The 25,196-nt window shown below is 41.9% G+C and overlaps 1 protein-coding gene across 5 annotated transcripts; it reads left to right on the plus strand.

Annotated features, from left to right (window-relative positions):
• The first annotated feature begins 1,732 nt into the window (after positions 1–1,732).
• Positions 1,733–17,123, plus strand: C1H3orf33 (chromosome 1 C3orf33 homolog). 5 transcript variants are annotated; one of them, XM_034664114.1, is made up of 6 exons: positions 1,733–1,880; positions 2,421–2,583; positions 5,107–5,166; positions 9,851–9,998; positions 12,023–12,183; positions 16,321–17,123. In XM_034664114.1, exons 2-6 carry the CDS (start codon positions 2,470–2,472, stop codon positions 16,717–16,719), a joined length of 882 nt encoding a protein of 293 aa, XP_034520005.1. In that variant the 5' UTR covers positions 1,733–1,880; positions 2,421–2,469; the 3' UTR covers positions 16,720–17,123. The 5 variants fall into 5 exon arrangements, with proteins under 5 accessions (XP_034520005.1, XP_034519999.1, XP_034520009.1 ...); XM_034664108.1 differs by having other exon boundaries at positions 1,753–1,866; positions 2,407–2,583; XM_034664118.1 differs by lacking the exon at positions 1,733–1,880 and having other exon boundaries at positions 2,441–2,718.
• Positions 17,124–25,196: the final 8,073 nt, after the last annotated feature.

Here is a 25,196-nt window from a genome sequence, read left to right on the forward strand (position 1 = left end):
AGAGAGAGAGCAGAAAGGACATTGAAACAGGAAAGGAAGAATTGGGGACAGAATTGCCCGTGAAGAAATCTTATTTTTTTCTACTTATTAACTAAAGCTATTCAAAATCTCTTAATATACAGAAGTTTTGTTTTTATTTGACATAGTAATTGTGTATCTTCTTAGTTGGATTTTCCCCAATATCATTTGCGTTGTACCCTCCCTGGAAATTTATAGGGATTTCTGTGTTTTAGCTGATTGACTTTGTGGTAGGCAGTGTCGTGGTTAAGTGCACAGCCTGCGCCAATTGGCTGAGTTGAATGCCAGCACAACAGCCCAGCTCACCACTTCTTGGCTGGGTGACCTTAGCTACCGGCTTAATCACTCTACATACTTACTCTTTAAAATTGGGATTAATAATAGTGTCTATCTTATAAAGTTGCTGTGAGGATCAAGGGAGTTAATACGTGAAAAGTATTTAGAATGGTTCCTGGCACATAGTAAGTAAGATCTAAGTGTTAGTCACTGTTATTTACTTTCTTTTAGCTATAGCACCGAGGCACTACGTTCCTTGAAGGCACCACTCATAATATGTGTTAGGAATATAACATACTCCATTTTGACTTCTAAGGTAATATGTGCATAAGGTAAAAAAAAAAAATTTCCCACGGTATACTTGCACAGTCCAAAATCATAGCCACTAGCCACTACTGAAATTAACGAAATTAATAAAATTAAAAATTCAGTTCCTGGGGCGCCTGTGCAGTCGTTAAAGCATCTGCCTTTGGCCCAGGGCGTGATCCCAGAGTCCTAGGATCGAGCCCCACATCAGGCTCCTCCGCTGGGAGCCTGCTTCTTCCTCTCCCACTCCCCCTGCTTGTGTTCCTTCTCTCGCTGGCTGCCTCTCTCTGTGTTAAATAAATAAATAAATAAATAAATAAATAAATAAATAAATAAAATCTTAAAAAAAAAAAAATTCAGTTCCTGAGGCTCCTGGCTGGCTCAGTCAGTAAAGCCTGGCAGTTCAAGCCCCAGGTTGGACTTAGAGCTTACTTTAAAAAAATAAAAATTCAGTTCCTCGGTTGTACCAGCTACATTTCAAGCACACAACGGCCACATGTGGCTATCAGCTATGAAACTGAACAATGCAGATGCACATCTTCAAAGTCGCAAAATGTTCTATTAGAGCTCGTAGATAGTTAAACCTCCCAACTATTCCTTCCCCAATCCCTCTCCCTAGGGGCAGTCACTGTTGTAGGTTGCATAGCTTTTCATGGTACACACACATACATACACACACACACACAATTTTTTACACAAATGTTACCATATCATTACACTGTCCTGCATCTAAATTTTGTTTAAAAATACACTAACATACTAATACATACTACTAATAATATACTAAGTATACTAATAAAGTCAGCTTTGTACATTTAATCAATTAACAGTTCAACAATTTAGAGCAGGTGATATTAGGCTTATAAAGCAACTGTGCAAACTTTAAAGCACAGTTCAAATACAACATGCATCTCGTTATATTTGGGAGCAAGTGGAAGTAATGGACTGCTTCAATGTCCTTTCTACATTGCAGATGCGGAACGCACGCTAAGACTGGGTTAACTGAAGTCACGAACGGATCATGTCCCCTCCCCAGCAGCACGGCCCGGAAGCCTTCAGCCGGGTCCCTGCCCCACATAGACGTCCCGCGCGGCGGAAACCCCTCCATAAATGCTGGGGTGGGGGTCACTGTCGCAGGTCTCCAACTCAGTGGGGAGGGAATAGCCAGCCGTCAGACCACTCCCAGGCGGCTGAGACGAGGACCCCTGTCTGTCCGCGCGCCGCCCCAACAGCCTGGGTAGCCTGGATCCGCGCCGTCCGCCCGAGGAGCGCGGCGCCCCCTGTCGTCCGCCCGAGGAGCGCGGCGCCCCCTGTCGTCCGCCCGAGGAGCGCGGCGCCCCCTGTCGTCCGCCCGAGGAGCGCGGCGCCCCCTGTCGTCCGCCCGAGGAGCGCGGCGCCCCCTGTCGTCCGCCCGAGGAGCGCGGCGCCCCCTGTCGTCCGCCCGAGGAGCGCGGCGCCCCCTGTCGTCCGCCCGAGGAGCGCGGCGCCCCCTGTCGTCCGCCCGAGGAGCGCGGCGCCCCCTGTCGTCCGCCCGAGGAGCGCGGCGCCCCCTGTCGTCCGCCCGAGGAGCGCGGCGCCCCCTGTCGTCCGCCCGAGGAGCGCGGCGCCCCCTGTCGTCCGCCCGAGGAGCGCGGCGCCCCCTGTCGTCCGCCCGAGGAGCGCGGCGCCCCCTGTCGTCCGCCCGAGGAGCGCGGCGCCCCCTGTCGTCCGCCCGAGGAGCGCGGCGCCCCCTGTCGTCCGCCCGAGGAGCGCGGCGCCCCCTGTCGTCCGCCCGAGGAGCGCGGCGCCCCCTGTCGTCCGCCCGAGGAGCGCGGCGCCCCCTGTCGTCCGCCCGAGGAGCGCGCCGCGGGCTCGCGGGACGCCGGGAACATGGCGGGGCGGCCTGTGGCCCCCGCCTCGCAGCCGCGGGACCGGGACGGAGCGGCCCCCAACGTGGTGGCGCGGGTCTCGCAGTGGGCGGACGACCACCTGCGCCTCGTCCGGGTACCGGCGACCCGCCGGCTGCGCAGGCGGTGGGCGCGGGGCCGCGCGGAGCGAGCCTGAGGGAGACGGGCTGCGGGAGGCCACGCGCAGTGGAACCGCGGAGGCCCGGGCGGGGCGGAGGGCTACGTCGCCGGGGTAGCGACTGAGGGGCGGCGGTGGGGGGGGCGGGAGAGTGCGGCTCGGCTGGGCTCGCCGCGTGAGATGGGCGCTGCGGGCCAAGGAGGCCAGTTCTGCCTAATGACTGCCAGGACCGTGGTGGGCCCCGGGGACACCTCAGAGACTGAGACGCAGCACCGCTTGGGGCTTCAGCGGCCCGCGAGAGCAGTGGGGGACGGCGAGGGCCAGGAGACTAAGGGGGGATAGGGTGGGCATTGGTCCTGTAGACCTTGTGTTTTGAATAAAGTGAGAGGGCACTGGAGGTCGACCAAGAGTGGGACATCTTAGGTGACCAGGCGAGACGAGATTGTGGCTAATTCCCTGGGGCTGGTGTGGTTGATTTGGGGTGGGGTGCAAAGAAAGAGGAATCGAGGGGGCTGCCCACTGGGTGGATGATGTGGTCACAGTTGCTTCTATGGAGGAGTTGGGGCTCAAGTGATTTGTTGGGAAAATATAGAAGACTCTTTGGATATGTGAACTTGAAGGTGGAGATGCGCGAACTTGAAGATGGTCATTAGAATTCTAAATGGAGTTGTAGATGTTATCGAGGCAATTGAAGGGAGATCGTAACTGGACATACAACTTTAGGAATGAACTGCATAAACCTCAAGTAGTGTTTAAAGCAAGGATGGCATCTTGGAACAAGTCAGAAAAGTTACTGAAGAAGTCCTAGAATTGAGGCCCGGGATCTGAGGGATTCTCTTAATATTCAGAATTTGGGAAGTGAAGAGAAGGAGGTCAGCAAAGACTGGGAAGAAACAGTGAAGGAGGAGGAGGAAAATCAGGAAAAGCAGGTGTCTAGAAGCCAAGTGAAGAGAATATTTTCAGAGAGAATTATTAACTTTGTTAAATTCTTCTGAGAAGTTGAGTAGGACTATCAGCTTTGCAAATGCTCTTCAGCCAAGCCCCACAAGGGCTGGGACCATGGCTGTTTTCATTCACCGGTACAGCTCTTGTCCCTAGTAAGTGCTAGATACGTATTGGTGGCTTTAGTGAATGGTAGATACACACATGTCAGTTGACAAGGCCTGGGTTCTTCTAGTGAAGCAGAAATTGGTTCATGGCTTATTTCAAATTAAAAAATGATTTCAATAGATTAAGGGAGGAAACGATGTTTAAACTGGCGTATGGAGGGGGGCCTAGGTGGCTCAGTTGGTTAAGTCTCTGCCTTTGGCTCAGGTCATGATCCCAGGGCTTACATTGGGCTCTCTGCTCAGCAGGGAGTCCACTTCTTTCTCCCTCTGCCCCTGCCTGCTGCTCTGCCTAATTGTGCTCTATCAAATAAATAAATAAAATCTTTTAAAAAATGTTTAAAAAATAAAATAAATTGGCACATGGATACATTATTCCAAATATCCCAATCACAGGATGTATCCTTGTGTATATTTCCTTTTTTTATTTATATATAAATAGGAAATAGAACAAACAAAAGGCATTATGTGTTGGTAATTATAAAATTTTCACTGCCTTATTTTATGTTTGCCTGATGTTTAGAGCAAGATCAGAGTTGGATCCAAGTGGCTTCATTTCAACACTGAGACCAATCTTAGCATCTTCATTTCTTCCCTTGCGTATATTTCCGGCTTCATTTCTTACATACCCAGTTATATTTATTGAAGGAAAGCATGTTAGATTATCACTCTTGTTGAGGGAGTTACAGGGTGCTTATTTGTAAATTAAACTCTTTTAGGTCTATTTCAGTTTTTTAAAAAAATATTTAATTTATTTATTTAAGAGAGAGAGAGCACAAGCAGAAGGGGAGGAGCAGAGGGAGAGGGAGAAGCAGGCTCCCTACTGAGCAGGGAACCTGATGTGGGGCTTGATCCAGGACCCTGGGATCAGGACCTGAGCTGAAGGCAGATGCTTAACGACTGAGCCACCCAGGTGTCCCAGGCTGTTTCAGTTTAAATGAAGCACTTTAAAAACATCAATAAGTTCTTCCCAACTGTTTACCCACATAAACATCCAAGGCATTATATTTTAAGGTTTTGATGGTTATTTTCTACCGTATATTTACATTCCCACTGTAGACTCAGGGTTGTGCAAGTTGCTGTGGGCATCGTTCAAGAAGTATTAGACCAATTCATGCATTTAAGGAATTCATGGTTAAAAGGAACAGTCAATAAAGAACAATACAATATTACACATATAATTACTGCACATGCCAAATTGGGAGAAAAGGGGGAAGATTAATGAGTACGTGGGCAGTTAAGACAGTTTGTTGGGAGAAATGGGCCTTTAGTTGAAGGGTGTGCCTTATTTGGACAGTTAGAGGGAGGTCAGTCCTCTTCCCCCCCCTTCCAATTAGTACTTTTACAATTATGAATAATAACTAGTGAGAATTAATCATTTAATCTCTTTCTGAAGAACATCAGCACCGTAATGGCCATAGCTGGAACAATGTTACTTCTAAGAAGTATTCGGATGGTAAGTTAAAATTTCTTCTCACTTTAAGACTGTTTTTCTCTCAAGCAATGTATCATTTTGTTATTCATATTAGAAGTTTTAAATATTATTTTAGAACAACAAACCTATCTTAAGATGTTGGTTTAAAAGTAACACATCCACAGGATTTGATGGAAAGTGACTGCCCAGTCTGTATTTCCAAAATCACTTTTCTTCATGCTTAAAAAGGAATCTGTAAAGGATTTAGTTGGCTCGAATGCTATAATCACTAAATTTGCATTTCAGGTGTTGTGGAATGTCTCGAAATTGTTTTGTGTAGTGGTTTTAGATTTAGATTACAGTAGAAGTTGTCCTTCAGCACAGAATAGTTTATACCTTCTCCGATTTGCAACAATCCATAAGATCTGTTTAATGAATAAAGCAAGAACTATGATGTAAAAAAAATAATTTATGCTTTCGGTTAGCATATTGTTTGCCTTTTCAATAATGTTTTAATAGTAGGTATTGTGGAATCCATTTGATAATTCAGGATTTTTAAGTATTTTTTATATAACTGATTCTTGTCACTGGGTGTAATTGTAGTGTCATGTTACAATCTGCTATGTGTTTATTGCTTCTCTGTATATTTATGTCCTACATTTATTATCTCTATATTGTTTTATGTTATCATTGACTATGTAACGTTACTGTACTATGGTACATCTTTTCCAACTCTTGCCTTTTCCCTCTGACTCCAGTGTCAGAACTTTTATCCCCCCCTTTTTTTTATTAAGTGCCTTGAACTCATTTTTAACCTTATATCTAATAATCTAATAGGCTTTTTCTTTTAACACCTCCATGATTTTGTGATTCACGTTTAGCTTATATATATTTTAGAATGGAATTTTTGAAACTTTAGCTTTTTTCATTCCACTTTTTTCTTTATCTTACAATATGTGCTCCATGACATTTGTATTTTGAAGGTTTCAAAATTATCAAAATACTAAATGATCTGATTAAGAATTTAGGTAAGAATAAGGGGCGCTTGGGTGGCTCAGTCGGTTAAGTGTCTGCCTTCGGCTCCGGTCATGATCCCCTGGGATCAAGTTCCGCATCAGGTCCTTTCTCAACAGGGAGTCTTCTTCTCCCTCAGCCCCTCACCCAGCTCGTGCTCTCTCTCTCACTCTGTCTTTCAAATAAATAAAATCTTTAAAAAAAAAATTAGGTAAAAATAATGCGGAGGGATTATTTCTTTTTAGCCCTTAAAAATTACATAAATCAATTATAGATCATTTTAAGTTATACAGTAGTGGGTATGTTATTGATTTATGCAAATTACTTATTCATTAATATAAAGTTATATTAGTATGTTATGAAGTTACTCATTTTAGACTATAGTTCTGGTGTCTTTTTTTTTTTAGATTTTATGGTTTTTGAAAGTAGTGACTGGTGATGAGAAGAGCAAGCTAAGGAGGTGGAAAAAGAACATTGGAACATTAGGGGACAAAAAATTTTGTTGTGTAACAGTTGGGGAACTTTGGCTATAAGTAAGAGAAATCCTGTGCAGTAGTGGCTTAACCAAGTTAAAAGGCTTTTTTTCTCATGTCATAGACTTTTGGAGGTAGGATGCTGCTGGCATTGCTTCTCTGGCTCAGCAACAGAGAGTTTAGTTTTGTATGATTCTCTGTGCCTTTCCTCATGGCACAGAATGGCTGCTCTAGCTCCAAATAGCATATTCATGTTCAAAGCAGGAGGAGAGTGAAAAGGAAGGTGCTAGCCAGATCTTTTCCTTTTATCAGGAAAGCAGATGTTTTACCAAAACCTTCAGTAGCTTTTTGCTTACATCCTTTTATCATATGTCCACCTCTAGGTGGAAAGGAGGTTGGGAAAGCTGCCATTTAGCTTTTCCATCCCTTACAGTAGATGATGACAAGGGAGAGAGGCTTGGGAATGGATATTGCATTAACCAACCAAGGGCCTGCCACAAGGAGCCTTAATAGCTCCCCTTTGGCTTTCTTTTGTATTGCTGTTTTCTCCCCTTTTCCCTCCTCCTGAGTTTACCAAGCTCTCATATTCTTTCAATTACTGGTAAACGAGTCCAAATTTCACATTTAAAAAATAAAAAATGATGATTGAGTTCAGTACTGTGCTAAACACTTAATATACATACTTTCATTTAATACTTAAAATAATCCTATGAAACAGGTGTTCTTAAAAAAAAAAAGATTGTATTTTATTTATTTATTTAGAGAGTGGGGAGGAGAGGCAGAGGGAGAGAGAGCATCTCAAGCAGATTCCCCACTGAGTGCAGAGCCTGACACAGGGCTTGATCCCATGACCCTGAGATTATGACCTGAGCCAAAATCAAGAGTCAGATGCACAACTGACTAAGGCATCCAGGTGCCCCGAAACAGGTGTTCTTATACCTAATTTTTATAGATGTGGAGATGGATGCTCGAAGAAGTTAAGTAATTTTCACAAGATCATCCAGCTAGTATGTGGCAGAACTGGATTTCAAACTTTATCTTCCTGAATTTGAAACCTTATTATTTTCTCTTCACAGTGCTCCCAGCTTTTGTCTGTTTGCCTTTACGACACTTCCTTCACCATCTGAAGCTTAGCGACAGTGTTCTTGTTAGTGGCATCTTCTTCTTTGGCTCTTCTAGAGAGCAGGATGTTTATCACAAGCTCAGGATTCACTTCTTTTAAAGATGTCTTCCCGAATGTTCTTATTCTTTCCATTTTTGACCCTTTAGTATTTATGACTTTATTTACTTATGGGGGGGGAAGCAGGGGAAGGGGCAGAGGGAGTGGGAGAGAGAGAATCTTAAGCAGGCTCCATGGAGCCTGACGTGGGGCTCAATCTCATGACCCTGAAATCATGACCTGAGCCGAAATCAAGAGTCAGATGCTTAACCAGATGAGCCACCCAGGCACCCAAACCCTTTAGCACTTATACTTTATCTTTTTTTTTGAAAGATTTTATTTATTTGTGAGAGAGAGAGTGAAAGCGGGATCAGGGGGAGAGGCAGAGGGAGAAGCAGGCTCCCCGCTGAGCAGGGAGCCCGATGCGGGGCTGGATCCCAGGACCCTGGGATCATCACCTGCGCTGAAGTCAGATGCTTAACCGACTGAGCCACCCAGGTGCTCCTGTCTTTTTTTTTGTTTGTTTTTAAGATTTTATTTATTTATTTGACACGGAGAGAGCACAAGCTGGAGTAGCGGCAGGCAGAGGGAGAGGGAGAGTGAGCTCCCCGCCGAGGAGAGAGCCCGAGTGGGGCTCGATCCCAGCCCTCTGAAATCATGACCTGAGCCAAAGGCAGAAGCCCAACAGACTAAGCCACCTGGCCTCCCCCTTATACTTTATATATATATTTTTAAAGATTTTATTTATTTATTCGACAGAGATAGAGACAGCCAGCGAGAGAGGGAACACAAGCAGGAGGAGTGGCAGAGGAAGAAGCAGGCTCCTAGCGGAGGAGCCTGATGTGGGGCTTGATCCCATAACGCCGGGATCACGCCCTGAGCGGAAAGGCAGACGCTTAACCGCTGTGCCACCCAGGCGCCCCCCCCTTATACTTTATCTTAAAACTATTTATATATTACTCTGCAGTTGTATTCTGGTTTTCTGTATATTGTTAGTTCATCTTCCAGATAGTGCCTATTATGTGACAGAAACACAGCACCAAACTTTCTGCTGTTGAGGGATTATTGGATGCAAAAAGGTAGAGGCAGTGGGATCTGCCTTTAAAGGTTCTTCACATAGACTGTGAATTCCTTGAGAGTAGGAACATGGGTTCTATTTCAGTTTCTTCCCCTCGCTCTTTAATAATTTCTAAAACTCCAAAAATCAAGGCACTCTTGGGTCTTTTAATGTATATCCTTCAGTGAAAACACCTAAAAATTAAAAAGGGATAGATGTTTAGTAATTGAAGACATCTTTAATGACCCTCTCGACAGAATTCTAAGTCTCATCACTGTGCAAAATATTCTTGGTTTTCTCATGTGATGTGCTTTCCAGGCTCTTTATCATCTTTTTTCCTCCTCTTCTAGCTTTGTTCCAGTTTGTTGAAGTGTTTTATGAAATGTGATACCCAGGACAGCGCAGTACATTCCATTAGGGCCTGATTTAGAGCAGTTTCTTCACTTCTCTTGTTTTTGATCCTGTTCCTTACAATGTTGCTTGGTGTTTGAACTTTGGTGGGGAGTGGAGAGAAGAGGGAGTTTGTACTCTTTTTGTAGCCTTGTCACACTTTCACTCATTCTGAGTTCACAATTAACTAAAAGTTCTTAATCTTTTTCATATATGCTACAAATAGTTTACTCTCTTCTATCCTTCATTAGTTCTGGGGAGTGCAGGGGAAGACTTTTACATTTTATCCCATCATCCTAGTTGTCAAGATCTTTTAAAATATTAACTCTCACTCTTAGTATTCATACTTTTTTTTTCTCCAAAAGATTTTATTTTTAAGTAATCTCCGTACCCAATGTGGGGCTCAAACCCACAACCCCAACGTCAGGAGTTGCAAGCTCCTCCAAATGAGCCAGCGAGGTGCCCCCCTCCTATAAACACTTTGATTGAATCATACTAAAATATTAATATAAAATTAAGGACCAAATTAAAATTTTTCCATGGTTATGTCTTGTTAAATGTTTAGATGAAAATTTGACATAATTATTTTAAAATGAAAATAATAATGAAAATTTTTTTTATATAAATCAACAGACATCAAAATTTACAAGTTCTTCAGATATTCCAGTAGAATTTATACGAAAGAATGTTAAACTACGTGGACGATTACGCCGAATAACTGAGAATGGTTTAGAAATTGAGCATATTCCTATTACTTTACCTATTATATCTTCATGGAAAAGTAAGTAATGTACAAGAATAATACAACTATTTTAGTATTTGTCAATTAGAAGTTATTTGTAAAATAGCAAAAAAAATGTGATTTTAAGTTTAATAACTTTGTGTGTGAGAGAAAGTACAAGCTCTTGGCTTTAAATACAAAGAACTATTTAATTTGGCTCCAGGTTTCCTTCCCCTCCCCCCTCTTTTTAGTCAGCCATTCACTATTTCATTCAGGCATTCATGCGTTCTTTCCACAAATATTGAGCAACAGTTATGTTCTAGGCCCTATACTAGCTGTATGGTGCTGAGGGAAACAGACGAGACTGCCCTTTGGAACTTACAGTATAAATGAAAATAGACAACAGACAAATGAAAATTGTCCTAGAAACTATGAAGAAAAGGAGCAAAGTGCTAGTTTGAGCATTACTAGGCGTCATGTGAACAGGGAACCTATAGCTGTAAAGTGGTCAGAGAAAGCCTCATTGATGAGTTGTTGTTTAATCAGAGACCTGAAGAATAAGAGGGGGCTAGCTAGGCAGAGGGTGTGTGGGAAATGAACTTGGCTCCTTTGATAAGCCGTATGGAGACTGGTAGAGTGCTGTGGTGTAGGGAGGAGGGGGACAAGAGGAGGTTGGAGAGCTGAGCAAGGGCTGGATGTTTTCTGCTGCTATTCCCCTGTCACCCCAGCCACACAGACCTGCCTGCCTGCTGCTTACTTGGGTCCTCCTGCCCTGCAGCACAGTTTGCCCAGAGTGCCTTGGCTCCTGTTGAACTCCAGTTGATTCTTTAGTATCCAGCTCAAGTGTCAGCTCTTCTGTGAAGCTCTCCTTAGCTCCCAAGCAGAATTAGCCTCTTTCTTTACTGCACCCACAACAATTTGCATACACTGCGGTTACAGTACTTAAACGCATGTGTTTAGGTTTATAGCCTCCCACTAAACTGAGCCTCTCGTGGGCAGGGACCTTTTCCTACCCATCTCATTATCACAGTCCCTAGAGAAATGATTGTTAGCCAGTAGAGCCTTGGTAAAACTTGTTGAATAGATTTAGTTATATTTAAAGATCTTCTTAATATTATTTTAATTTTATAAAGGAAAGGGGTTCTTATTTTTTACCCTCAAATGAATGAATATCACTCTGTTAACGAGGTATGACTGTAAAGGAATATGATTGATTTTCTTTTTCCCCAAACATACCTGACATGATTGATTTCCTTTAACAAATCAAACAGAACTTAAACAATTTGCATGACTGTTGTTCCCTAAAGAGAGATTACCTAGGATGTTTGTTTTGTTTTTTTACTTAGGATGTTTATTTGCTGGCCATTTCGATCAAGCAGGATTTAGACTTCATCAGCCCTCTACCTTCTCAGTTGTTGTAATGATGTCATAATTTAAATCTCTTCTTGGGGCGCCTGGGTGGCGCAGTCATTAAGCGTCTGCCTTCAGCTAAGGGCGTGATCCCAGCGTTCTGGGATCGAGCCCCACATCGGGCTCCTCCGCTGGGAGCCTGCTTCTTCCTCTCCCACCCCCCCTGCTTGTGTTCCCTCTCTTGCTGGCTCTCTGTCTCTCTGTCAAATAAATAAATAAAATCTTTAAAAATAAATAAATAAATAAACAAATCTCTTCTCTCTGAAATAGTGATGACTCTGTGCGCAGGCAGCTATGTCACCACCAGGGTTTGTCCAGGCTGTCCACTGCACAACTCTGGGGATGCTGTTCAATGGGAACCTGCTTCCAGAGGTCACGCGGTGATACAGCACTGTAAATTGCCGTATATGCGTATTACTATTAATGGCTTCTGCATCCTGTTCTGGAGCTTACTGAAATGGGTGTTTTACATTACTCCATCTGTTACATGCTTGGGTTGCTTTAAAAGGAAACTTGAATACAGATATAAATGGACCTACATCTAGAGAGTCTGGGTGTTTGTAAAGAAACATAATATATTCAGTTGTTTTGGGTGGGGGGGAAACGTGTGACTTTGAAATTTGCATTTGCAACATGGTATTAAAGCTAGGCAATTCTCTGCCTAACCTTTTTAGAAGAGCCGTGTGGTGTTTTGCTGGTTAAGCTGGCAGGAGTAGAACTCACTGAAACTGGGAAGATGTGGTTACAAAAAGAGTTAAAACCTTCCCAACTGCTATGGTTTCAACTTCTTGGAAAGGAGAATTCAGTACTCTTTTGCTATCTTCTAGTGAATAAGGTAAGTAGTGTGAAGAAATAATGAGCAATATTTTATTCTTTTTATTTGCACATAAACATCATTAATTAGAACCTTGAATCTACAGTGGAACTGAATTTTTGTCTTTCTTAACTGCTACTCATAGTGATTATGTATAGCGAACCAGGTGTTTCCTATATAAATTTCGTTATTAAATTTTATTTGTTTATTACAGAAAAAAATGGAAAATTAAGAAAATGGAAAAAACTTAAAATTAGTAATGACTTTGGACATTGCTCATTTAAGGATTATCTTTACCCATTTACTTATACATGAGTATAGTGTATCACCCTTGTTATTAGAAACCACTTGTTGGGGCGCCTGGGTGGCTCATCGTTAAGTGTCTGCCTTCGGCTCAGGGCGTGATCCCAGCGTTCTGGGATCGAGCCCCACATCAGGCTCCTCCACTGGGAGCCTGCTTCTTCCTCTCCCACTCCCCCTGCTTGTGCTCCCTCTCTCGCTGGCTGTCTCTCTCTCTGTCAAATAAATAAATAAAATCTTTAAAAAAAAAAAAAAAGAAAGAAAGAAACCGCTTGTTGAGTGAGCCCTGTCAGCCGGAAACTACAAAGAACAAGGGGGTTTTCTGAAGTAAATAGTGCTCAGTCTCTGAGCTGTGAAGTCGAGCATATTTAGATATTGTTTATGATCAGCAATCAGGCATCTCAAGACTTTGCTTCAGAGTTTTCTTACCGTTAGGACTGACCACAGCCACTGTGTGACTGGGATGCCTGGAGCTCCGTCAGCGTTGCTGTGTTGTCACTGCCCCGAGTCCTTGCGTGTGCCTTACTTCGTACTGCTTTTAGTGGACGAATGCTGAAAAAAGAGTGTGGAAAATCAAATAGGTAAAGTGTTATGACAGGATTAAGAACAGTTTTCTTAGTCTGAAAGTCCCTTATTATATAGCAAACAAAAATAATCTGAAGGAAAAAATAACCTCACATTAAAGGGATTAAATTGTATCCATTTTAATTCTTCAGAACTTTTTGAACTATTAATAGAAAGTCTAATGAAACCCATTAATTTCCAGATCATATTCAGTTCTTTCAAAATAAGAATTCTCCAACACTGATTTGTTGAAGTGTTTTACAGTTAAAAGTAAGCTGGTAGGGGTCCCTGGCTGGCTCAGTCAGTAGAGGACGCAACTGTTGATCTCAGGGTTTGGAGTTCAGTCCCCACATTGGGTGTAGAGATTATTTACAAATAAAATATTAAAAAAAAAAGAAAAGTAAGCTGGTAATAACAAAATATATAAAGATGCCAAAGACCTTACAAAAATATTATCTTCTCTGGGAGCCTGGCTGCCTCAGTTGGTGGAGCATGTGACTCCTGATCCTGGGGTCATGAATTAGAGCCCCACGTTGGGTGTGGAGATACTTAAAAATAATGAAAAAGAAAATGTTGGGAGCCTGGACAGCTCAGTAGGTTAAGTGTCCGACTCCTGATTTCTGCTCAGGTCATGATCTCAGGGTCATGAAATCAAGCCATGCATTGGGCTCTGCACGCAGTGGGGTCGTCCACTTGAGATTCTCTTCTTCTCCCTCTATTCCTCCCCCTGCTGGTCCCTGTGTATGTGCACTCTCTCTCAAATAAATAAATAAATAAATAAATAGAATCTTTAAAAAAATTTTTTTAAAGATTCTATTTATTTATTTGAGAGAGAGAGAGAGCACACCCACACACATGAGGAGGCAGAGAGGGGGAGGGGCAGAGGGAGAAGCAGACTCACTGCTGAGCTGGGAGCCTGACAGGGGGCTTGATCCCAGGACCCTGAGATCAGGACCTGAGCCTAAGGCAGATGCTTAACTGACTGAGCCCCCAGGCACCCCATAAGTAAAATCTTTAAAAATACATAAAATTGGGGCACCTGGGTGGCTCAGTCATTAAGCGTCTGCCTTCAGCTCGAGTCCTGATCCCAGGGTCCTGGGATCGAGCCCCGCATCAGGCTCTCTGCTCGGTGGGAAGCCTGCTTCTCCCTCTCCCACTCCCCCTGCTTGTGTTCCCTCTCTCACTGTGTCTGTGTAAAATAAATAAAATCTTTAAAAAAATAAATAAAATAATAAATAAAAATAATTTTTTTTAATTAAAAACACATTGTCTTCAAAGTTGAGAAGTGAATTTTACTTATCCTTCAATACCGCCTTATGGAGTCATTGTTTTTACTCCCATTTACAGATGGCGCTCAGGGTAACCAAGTGGAAGAGCCTGTGTTCAACCCAGCTCTTTCTGGCTCCTGAGCTCATACTTCGCCTTATAGACTTTAGCTTATATTGCTCCCTAGGTGACCAGACTGTGCGGTATATGCATACTGTAGTAATTTACACCTGTTGAATTTTGCTAATGTGTGAGATTGAATTTTAGTTATTCTGATTTTTTTTATTCTGATTTTGGTTTAGGGAATGAGCTCTGAAAATTTAAAAAGTTGAGAAAAATATGATAAATCCTTTAAGACTGTATGTATTAACTCATTATTATGACCAAAAGTTACTGCATTTAAGGAGAAAAAGGTTATTTTCTTCCTTCAGAAAGTCCTAAAAAATGTCTCCTACTTGCAACCTGGAGTTTTCAGATTTTTAGAATTTAACTGTGAAGTACTTGACTAACAAAGCTCTTAAATTATTAATATGTTGTTAAAATTAATCTTGTTAGGTTAAAAATCCCACAAGGACTATATAAATAGCTAAGCAAGCTCTCCTTTTTTTATTTTAAAATTTTAAAAAAAATTTTAAGTACTCTCTACACCCAACATGGTGCTCAAACCCACAACCCCAAGATCGAGAGTCTCAGGTCCCTGGGGCACCTGGGTGGCTCAGTTGTTAAGCGTTTGCCTTCGGCTCAGGGCGTGATCCTGGCGTTCTGGCATCGAGCCCCACGTCGGGCTCCTCCGCTGGGAGCCTGCTTCTTCCTCTCCCACTCCCCCTACTTGTGTTCCCTCTCTCCTCTCTCGCTGGCTGTCTCTATCTCTGTTGAATGAATTAAAAAAAAAAAAAAAAAAGAGTCTCAGATCCACTGACTGAGCCAAACAGGTGCCCAGCACGATCTCCTTTATACTGTAAATTAGTAGGAAAAATCCCATTTATCTGGTTTCATTAGGAAGTGAGGTTTTCCTTGAAGGAAATTTCCTGAAGGATGAAGATCCAAGGTCCAGGACTATTTTCAATGTTAATTATTTTGTGGGAAGTCTTTTAAAAATGTATTTACATGCCAGCACCTTCTTACACACTGGAATTCTGAAATCTAATCTAACAGTTCAGTGATAATTCAGTTCAATTTGCATTTGCATACTTTTTAGATTCTTTTGCTGTGCCCTTCTGTTGTTTTGCCTATCTTGTGTGCTCCTTTCCCGCTCCAAACAGCAAACAAACCGAAAACGCTCTTTATACTTCATTACTTCTCCGTGTCTTTGGGTTAGAAGACCAGTGAGTCTGTGGAGAACTGTATGTTACAAAAGAGGCAATTAAGAGGCACCTGAGTGGCTCAGTCAGTTAAGCGGCTGCCTTCCTCTGGGGTCATGATCTCAGAGTCCTGGGATGGAGCCCCGCTTTCGGCTCCCTGCTCGGTGGGGACGCTGTTTGTCTCTCTGCCCCTCCCCCTGCTCATGCTCTCTCTCTCTCTCCAATAAATAAATAAAATCTTAAAAAAAAAAATAAAAGAGGCCATTGACTTTGAACAAGGATCTCTTCTAGTAATGAAAGTCTTGGATTTATCATTAGCTGTTTGAAGCTCTTGGAGATCCCTTTGCTTTATGTTTTTTGGCTTTTCTCTGGAGGTAAGTTGCCAAATGACTGATTTTTTTTTTTTTAAGATTTTATTCATCTATTTATTTTAGAGAGAGAGAGAGAGAGAAAGCTTGGAGGGGTGGGAGGGGGCGGAGGGTGAGGGAGAGAGAGAATCTCACAGACTCTGCTCTGAACACAGAGCCTGCCGCAGGGCTCGATATCACGACCCTGAGATCATGACCTGAGCCAAAATCAAGAGTTGGGTGCTTAACCCACTGAGCCACCCAGGCGCCCCTCTGAATGACAATTTAATTTAAGTAAATAAATAAATTTTAAAGTGAAAATGTTACAGGTATAGTAGCAATTTTCTTTAGTAATTGGTTTGTGTTATTTTTTATTCAAGGGTAGATATTTTCGTGTGAGCCTGAATGAAGAAATTTTGAGAAGAGGCCTTGGCAAAACTGTTCTTGTTAAAGGGTTAGATTATGATTCTAAAATCTATTGGACAATACACAGAAACTTACTTAAAGCTGAATTGACAGCCTTAAAAAAGAGAGAAGGAATATGGAAGGAAGAATCTGAAGAAAGTTATTTGGAAAAATTCAAAGGCTCCTGGAGAGAAATATGGAAAAAAGACAGTTATTTTAAAAAACTTGGATCAGATTTCAATTTGAAAAAAGAAAGTTATTATGACAAATTTAGAAGGACATATGAAACATGGAAAGACAACATAAATAACTACTCCTTAATACTGAAGTTCAGAGAACTTATGAATCGCATACACTTCCGTAGAAAAGGATGAACTATTCCAAGAGGTCTGGAGGTGACCCACTCAGAAAAGAGTAAAATATGTAAATATATGGATGTTTTTCATTGAGTTGAAATGGAAATTTCTCTGAATGATCAAAGTTGCACTCTAATGGTATTTAAATATTTAAGAGATGATTATTCTAAATGTAATATCAAAATAATTTAAGCAAGTTGTGTTTAATGTAATGCTTTTAGGGAAAATGAAATACTCTATAAAGTTACCAGGATAAAGGATGTATACCTGTAGTGTTAATATTTGAAGAGAGAGTGTAACTCTTGGGCACTGTTATTTTAGTTATTTTCGGCATCCGTATTTAATTTTTGTTGAAAGAGAATATTTGTTTACTTTTCCAGTTTTATCAATTTTAATTACTTGTAATAAACTAACTCTTTATACATCATGTCTGAGGCTACTTTTTCCCCTAACTGCTTTCTAACTGCCTCAGAATGTGGGGCAAAGCTACATGAGAAGGTCACTTAAACCATTTCTAGTAATAAAGAATGGCTAATTTCTACCTATTGTTAGATGAAGGGGATAACCCTCTGGACAGAATCATGAGGATAATTATAAGGACAAATAGCAATGTGCTGAGTGTGGCAGCACCCAAACAGAAAGCATAGGGATGCTTCGGACATTGTTGAGCCCCTAAAGTAGCCAATCTTTGAAATAGCTTGCATCCCAACTCATGTGACATGGTAAATTTTTGTTTTTAAAGCCAGTTTGAGTTGGTTTGAGGATCTGATAGACATATATATTTGCTGCTAAAATCATCCTAACACTGCAAGCTTCTTTTATAACACCAGTGATGGTCCACTAGCATCCACGCTGTCTGTAGAAGGTTTTCTTAATGATCTGTGATGCTGACAAAAGTCAGAGGTACCACGTGGTCCAAAGATTTGACTCCTGTTAGAATCAGTCATTCAGCCTGAGAAGCTTATTGCTGCTCCCTGACTGCTGGTGAAAACATAAAATAGGAGCGCCTGGATGGCTCAGTAGTTAAGCGTCTGCCTTCGGGCGTGATCCCAGGATGGGATTGAGCCCCACATCAGGCTCCCTGCTGAGGGCCTGCTTCTTCCTCTCCCACTCCCCCTGCTTGTGTTCCTTCTCTCGCTGGCTGTCTCTCTGTCAAATAAATAAATAAAATCTTAGAAAAAAAAACATAAAATAGATTTCCCAACATTTTCTAATTAAACAACATTAATTTTTAGTAAGGTCTCAAATCTTCCACAGGTTCTTGTTCTTGTGATTTTATTTCATCACCTTTGGGGTAGGATAGGATGTTACCTCCTAGCTTTTATTCCCTGGGTCTGATGCCTCAATAGCTTTTCTCGTTTTAAGGGGATGTTCTATTTTTATCGACTGAGAAGTTAGCAGAGTACATTTAGAGCTAGTTTTGTGGCAAGCCCATGGGCCTGCTGCTTTTCCCAGTTTGCCTCCCAGTGATGTCAGATCTCATCATAGTTATCGCTGTAATCAGTTCTGATGACCTCTGCCAATGCAGCCCGTGCACCATTATCTTTCCAGATAAGCTGTGTGAAGGTGAAGCTGGTGCAGGCCTCTTTGTGGACTAGATGAAATGACTTGTTCTAACCTTTGCCTTGATTGTACAGTAGGAAAACCCTGATTTTATGGACAAGATGGACAAGATGAAAAAGAGACCTGCGGCACTCCCGTCATGTGCAGTCATCATTTACTGAATGTTCGTGTTCTCTACTTAGGTAGTAACAGTATTAACACGTACTTGGAGGGTAGGAGGAATCCCGTTGGCCAGCAGCTTTCTTCCGGGTCAACAATGTCTGCTTTTCTGGCTTTTGTCTCTGGTCTTTCCTGTAGATCAGCTTGTTTGATGGTCCAAGGGCAAGGTGAACTATATAGTTACAGAGGCTAGATCTTTATTATATGAGACAGTTATAATAGGGTCATCTGAAAAAGTAGAAAGACACTTTTAGGCTGGATTTCTGACCAAAGCCCAAGTTCTTTGCCTTTCTCAAATAAAGGATTTACTTCTTGGTCTCCTATCTTCAAAACAACAGGATGTGTGACTGCTTTTTTCCCTTGGCCTCCTTTCCTTTGGGTATCTTGGGTATCTAGACCCCTTTACTTTTTAAATATATTTTTATCAAATAAATTTAGTTCTTACTGTTTTTTCTAAATGATTGGATTCTTATGGCCCCTTTCAATCTATTTTCTTTTAGACTCACATTTCTTTTTTGGGATTTTATTTATTTGTCATTTTCCAGTCATACTTCCTATATATGAAATATTGACAGCAATGCTAGCTTTATCATAATTAATGGTGGACAAAACTTGGGAGAAGAGTGAAAACTATGCCTATACGTATATGATCCAGCATTGTTATTTGGCAGCTAAAAGCATATTCCAGCAACACCCAGAGAGAAAACACACAACTAAAGTCTCCTTACATTTTGCTTTCCTTTTCTTGTGTTGACATTTGTTAGTTCCATTCATAGGACAAGCGTCCAAATGCTGGTTCTTCTCTGGCACATTTGGTCTTGGTTATTCCTTGGTTCTTTAGGGGCTCCCTACATAGTCCCCTGGCTTGAGAGATTCTTACCTCTTAACTCCAAGGCAGTTTAGTCTACAGCCTTTTACTCTTGGATCCCCACCACCTGGTATGGCAACACAAGAGTTTAATTGCAGAACGTGACGGGACTCAATCACTCCACTCGTGGGTATGTGTTGTGCGGAGTATTAGCAAGTTGGCTTCCGTCCTGCCACTTCCATAGTGTCGGTTCAACTTACAGGAAACTCGTGTATTTTTTTTTTTTTAAGATTTTATTTTTTTATTTGAGAGAGAGAACTCACGCATGTGCACGAGTAAGGAGAGGGACAGCAGACTTTGTTGAGCCGAGAGGCCGACACTAATGTGGGACTCAATTCCAGGACCCTGAGATCATGACCTGGGCCAAAGTTAGCCACTCTATTGACTGAGCCACCTAGGCACCCTGGAAACTCATGTATTCTTAAACTAAGTGGTGGGAATGTAGGCTATTCACCAGCCACTTACTCTCTCTTGCTTCCCTCTTTTTATCATGCTCCTTTCTCCTTGTCTCAGGTAAATGAAGTGCTAGAAGGCTCTGTAGCTCAGCAAACATCAGAAAAGAGATAATCACTATTTTGTGACTTAGTGGAAACATGATATATGGCGCCCTCAGTCTCCTAGAAAAGGGAGTGAAATGCTAACGTCAAATCTTCCTCCCCTGTGTGAACAGGAGAGGGAAGGGATGGCCTACTTCACAAATTTTAACTGTTCAACTCCTCCGTCTTCCAAGGTCTCTTATACTTTTTGGTCCTGAAACCTTCTAAATCAGCTTGGTCTTACCCACCACTGGGAAAGCGTGGGGGAATCTGCTGCCAGAAATGCTATTTTTAAAAAAACTTGACTCAAAGAAAAATCAGGGCCACTGATCTCAATAGTTCTGCTATCTCTTGATACGGGAAACAAAGGCAAATGGGTAAAAAATGAAATTTTCTTACTATTTACAGCCCATCGACAAGTCCTTCAAACAGGTAGAGTGACATTCCTCTAGGAACTCAGCTGCTTCGATGTTAATACTTTGCTAAGGGCAAAAGGCAATCTTGGCTTAACATTATCCTGACCTCCAGAATCCTGTAGCACTTCTTTAATATATAAAAATTCCTTTGGAAACTTCCTTTATCTCTATCCCCCAAGATATATGTTGGCAATCATCCTCTAAGCATATGGTCCACTGATACACATCTGAAGGGTCTCATGACTAAGGTTTTACTAGACAGTAATAAATGCCCTTTTCCTAACAATGGCTAGCCCCTTCAAGGTCCTGGAAACCTTGCTTCCAAAATTCCCTAGAGACTTAACAATGTCCCTGACCCCCTTCCAGCTTGAAAGTATATAATCACCACCCCTCACAACCCCAATGCAGCTCTTGCTGCCCAAGGGTCCTATCCCTGCACTTTAATAAAACCACCTTTTTGCAATGAAGGCATCTGAAGAATTCTTTTTTTTTTTAATAAAGATTTTATTTATTTCTTTGACACAGAGAGACAGCCAGCGAGAGAAGGAACACAAGCAGGGGGAGTGGGAAAGGAAGAAGCAGGCTCCCAGCAGGCAGCCCGATGCAGGCCTCGATCTCAGGACCCTGGGATCACTCCCTGAGCCAAAGGCAGACACTTAACGACTGAGCCACTCAGGCGCCCCTCAAGAATTCTTTCTTCACTGTTTGCTCCAAACCCCATCATCTCTCATTTATTCTCTCTCTCAGGTAACTCTGAGAATAGTAAAGATCCCAGTCAGTCACACCAACCTGGTACATTTGCAAAACCTGCTTAGGAGAATTAACCACATCTGAGACAAGCAGATAATGTGCTAAGAGTTTTATTTTCTTCTGGATTTCTCCAGCATCATTTGGTTCCTCACCAAGGTGAAGTTTGTAGGGAGAATGAAAAATAATTTTCCCTCTACTCTTCTAGGTTCTTGGCTGAGACATGATGCAGGAAAGATGTTAGGGTTCGAAGCCCACGGTCAAGAAAGAATTCTTGAGACGTCTTTGGTGCAAAGAGGTGATTTTATTAAAGCACGGGAAAGGACCCATGGGCCGAAAGAGCTGCACCAGGGTCATGAGGAGTGGCCCATTATATACTTTCAAGTTGGGAGGGGGTTAGGGATAGCATAAGTCTCTAAGGAATTTTGGAAGCAAGGTTTCCAAGATCTTGAGGGGCTAGCTATTGTTGGAAAAGGTAATTTATTACTGTCTAATAAAACCTGAGTCATGAGACCCTTCAGATGTATATCAGTGGGCCCTATGCTTGGGGGATGATTGCCAACACATATTTTGGGGGGTTTAGAGATAAAGGAAATTTCTAAAGGAATTTTTATGTGCTCAAGTAGACTTGCAGGATCCTGGGGTGGGGGGGTTCAGGCTAGGATTGCCTTTTGCCCTTAGTAAAGTATTAACATTGAGGCAGTTGAGTCCCTAGAGGAATGTCACTCTGTTTCAAGGACTTGTCAATGGGCTGTAGGTAGTAAGGAAATTTATTATTTTTTTTTCTTCTGCCTTTGTTTCCCACATCAAGACACACCTGTAATAAAAAGACGGACTGACAGAAGAAAAACAAACAGAAGTTTAATAACATGTATACCTTCTGTATACCTGAGAGATACCAAGGAAAACTGAGTAACTCCCCAAAATGGCCTAAGCCATCCCCTTAAACAACATCTCCAGCTAAAGACTAAGAGATGTTGGGGGATGGGGAGGCCAGTTATGAGAAGTTGCCCTTAAAAGCACAGTAAACAAGGGTAAGGTTGTTATGCAGATTTAAATCCATGCCTTCTCCACTGATAAATTTCTAGGGATTTAGAGTCAGATTTAGTTTTCCTGGTACACACCACAGAGAGAGAGACACACACCTTTACAAATGGAGATTTTCCTTATAAAGGTAAATTGTTTTTACAAGAGTAACTTTTACTTGGTTTTTAGAACTTCTATCTCTGCAGATTCTTAAAAATAACCAGCTCAAGATGATCCTTATGCCAAAGAGCCATATTTAGGGGTGACATATTTTGCTCCCCTGCATTTGCATCTTTGAGATTTGAGTCTCTCCATGTATTGTCAAGGGGCATATTGCTGACAATTTGTCCTAAATCCAATGGTTGTAGATGGCATTGATTTGAACAGTGACTTTTCAAAGAAACCACATGATTCAGGAAGCCAAAAACAACAGCACTTCAGAATTTCAGGGCACCAACGGAATGATTATTACTGAAGGCACCATTAACGGGGACGGCAGACATATAAGGAGCTCAGCCACTGCTGGGATAGCTGGGGTGGATGTGGTTCCCCCCCCTCTTCTTGGTGGTGTGGGGAGGAAAAAGTTTTCCTCTACCTTCTTCAGGTCCCTGGCTGGGTCTGAAAATTAAACTGATAAAGACAGAGTAAGAGGAGAAAAGGATATAAATTTGTTTAATACAAGTTTTATGTGACATGAGAACTTTCACACGGAAATAAAGACGTGAGGAAACGGACCTCCAGCTATAGGGAAGGCGCTTCTCTCAGGAGGATTTTCATCACCAGTTGCAGGGAAGAAGGGCAAGGGAGGGAGATCAGAATGACCTTCCTGCTGCTGCTGTCTCCTCAGACTACTTCAGCTTAAAATATTCATTCTGCCAAGGTGCCTTTTTTGGGATAACGTGTCCTGAGTCCCATCAGTGGTTTAGAGCTTCTCTAAGGCCATTACCAATGCAACTATTTCTTTCAATGAAGGCAAGTCACAGGAAGAAAGTAATGCAAATTTATAAAAAGACTGAAAAAAATTAAAAATACAAGATTAAAAATTAAAATATTAAGAACAGGGGGCACCTGTCTGGCTCAGTTAATAGAGCATGTGACTCTTGATCTCAGGGCCATGAGCTCAAGCCCCTCATTGGGCATAGAACTTACTTTAAAAAAATTAATTAAAAATTATTAAAAAATATTAAGGACAGAACTTTAAAAGGGAAGTAGTAAAAAAAAGCTTTAAGAGGAACCAACTAGGGACACCTGGCTGGCTCAGTTAGTTAAGTGTCTGCCTTCGGCTCGGGGTCCTGGGATTGAGCCCCACATCAGGCTCCCTGCTTGGCGGGGACTCTGCTTCTCCCTCTGCCTTCTGCTCCTCTGCCAAATAAATAAATAAAATCTTAAAAAAAAAAAAGTTGAACCAACTATACTTCTCTTTCAAGATGGCCATTGAGCTCATTCTTTTAACTTCCATTCAAACTACATAAAAATATCAAATATTAAAATAGAAAAAATGGTATCAATGATAGAAAACAGGGGAAGATGCCATTAATTAGCTAGATAGTTTTGCAAACTATGATAACATGGAATCAGATTGAGATACGATTCTATAGTTCACTATTCTTCAGGAAAGAAGGTGATTTTCAGCTAGGAATTAAGTCCATCCCCTAGTTCGGGATCTCTGAGTGATATGAATTCCTTTTGGTCTGGTCCAGAGTAATTCTTCGTGATCTGGAAGCATAAGGCCAAATGTCAGTGCACCCGATACATAATGCGGAGGGAAAATCAGATGTCAGGGGTTCACAGCCTATGTCTTATGCAGCCGGACAAGGATCATGATGACTCCCAGGCCTGCTGTGTGTGAATTTCTTGGCCAGTCTGTCTGGATACTCCTGCTCTGCTCTCCAGAGGATTTTCCCTTACCCTCCACAGCTCTTCAAAGAAGCCTCCATTAGGAAGGATCTACCCTTCGAGGGCTGCACAACTTTAGTAGCTCCTTTTGTTGATGTGGGTTCATGGTCAAAGGGTCGAGCAATCACAGGCCTTTTTTCTCCCAGAGACTTGATCCTGTATGGCTTTGAGACCAATTTGCTGGACAGAAGGTGTGCGCTGTTGACCACACTTGAGTCTATTCTGAGCGCGACTGCTTTGCTTCTTCATTTTTAAAGGACATACTGCAGCAGTGTTTTTCAACTATTGGCCATGAACTATTAGTGAGGTGTGAAGTCAATTTAATGAGCTGCCACCAGCAATTAAAAAAGAAAGAAAAAAAGAACAGAACAGGGGTGCCTGGGGCGGGCTCAATGGTGGAACATGCAACTCTTCATCTTGGGGTCCTGAGTTCAAGCCCCACATTGGGCTAAGAAAAACAACAGAACAAAATATATCGAGTGCATCGCACATGGCAAAGGTGAGTGTTGTTTTGTTAATTTTTTTGCATGTTATAAATATATTTGAATACGTGTACCAGCTTGCAGTGCAAAAGTATATGGGTTATTGAAAATCACTGGAGATCTCATTTCCTAGCACTCTTTTGAAGAAGCCCGATGAAAACATTTCCGTAACTAAAGTGAGGACAACAAGTAATTCAGACAGAAATAGAGTTTTTAAAAAATTGAGGTATTGAGATAATCAGTTCTATTTCCTGTTTTGTTTTGGTTATCAGAACATAGCTTGTAGATACTTTAGCAATGAAATTGAGAAATTAGTGCCGTCTTCTGTTCTTCCATAACACCGAACACATATCTATTTTACACTTGTCACATTATAATTATTTATCTGTCTTCTCTCTCTTCTGAAGTAGAATGGATCCTGTAACTTAAACCATACCTTATTAAATATTGGAGCATTTCTGCTTTCTTCACAGCATTTAGTCCAGTTTCTTGCTCATTGGGAACTCTATAAATATTTGTTAAATAAAGGTATGAAATAAAGAATGAAGTAGACTGGGGCTCCTGGCTGTCTCAGTTGGTAGAGCATGTGACTCGATTTCAGAGTTGTAGGTGCGAGCCCCATGTTGGGTATAGAGATTACTTTAAAAAAAAAAAAAAAGAAAGAAATTAAGTGAACCATCCCCATTGCCTACTCATTTTGACCAGAACCTGTTTTTCCAGTCTGATTTTCCTCTATACATCTTATGGTCCTATACTGTGAAGATTAATTTGCCTTCAGTGGTCTGAAAGAACATTTTTAAAA

The sequence above is a fragment of the Ailuropoda melanoleuca genome, chromosome 1 (genome assembly GCF_002007445.2).
Source record: "Ailuropoda melanoleuca isolate Jingjing chromosome 1, ASM200744v2, whole genome shotgun sequence".
In the NCBI taxonomy this organism is placed as follows: Eukaryota; Metazoa; Chordata; class Mammalia; order Carnivora; family Ursidae; genus Ailuropoda; species Ailuropoda melanoleuca.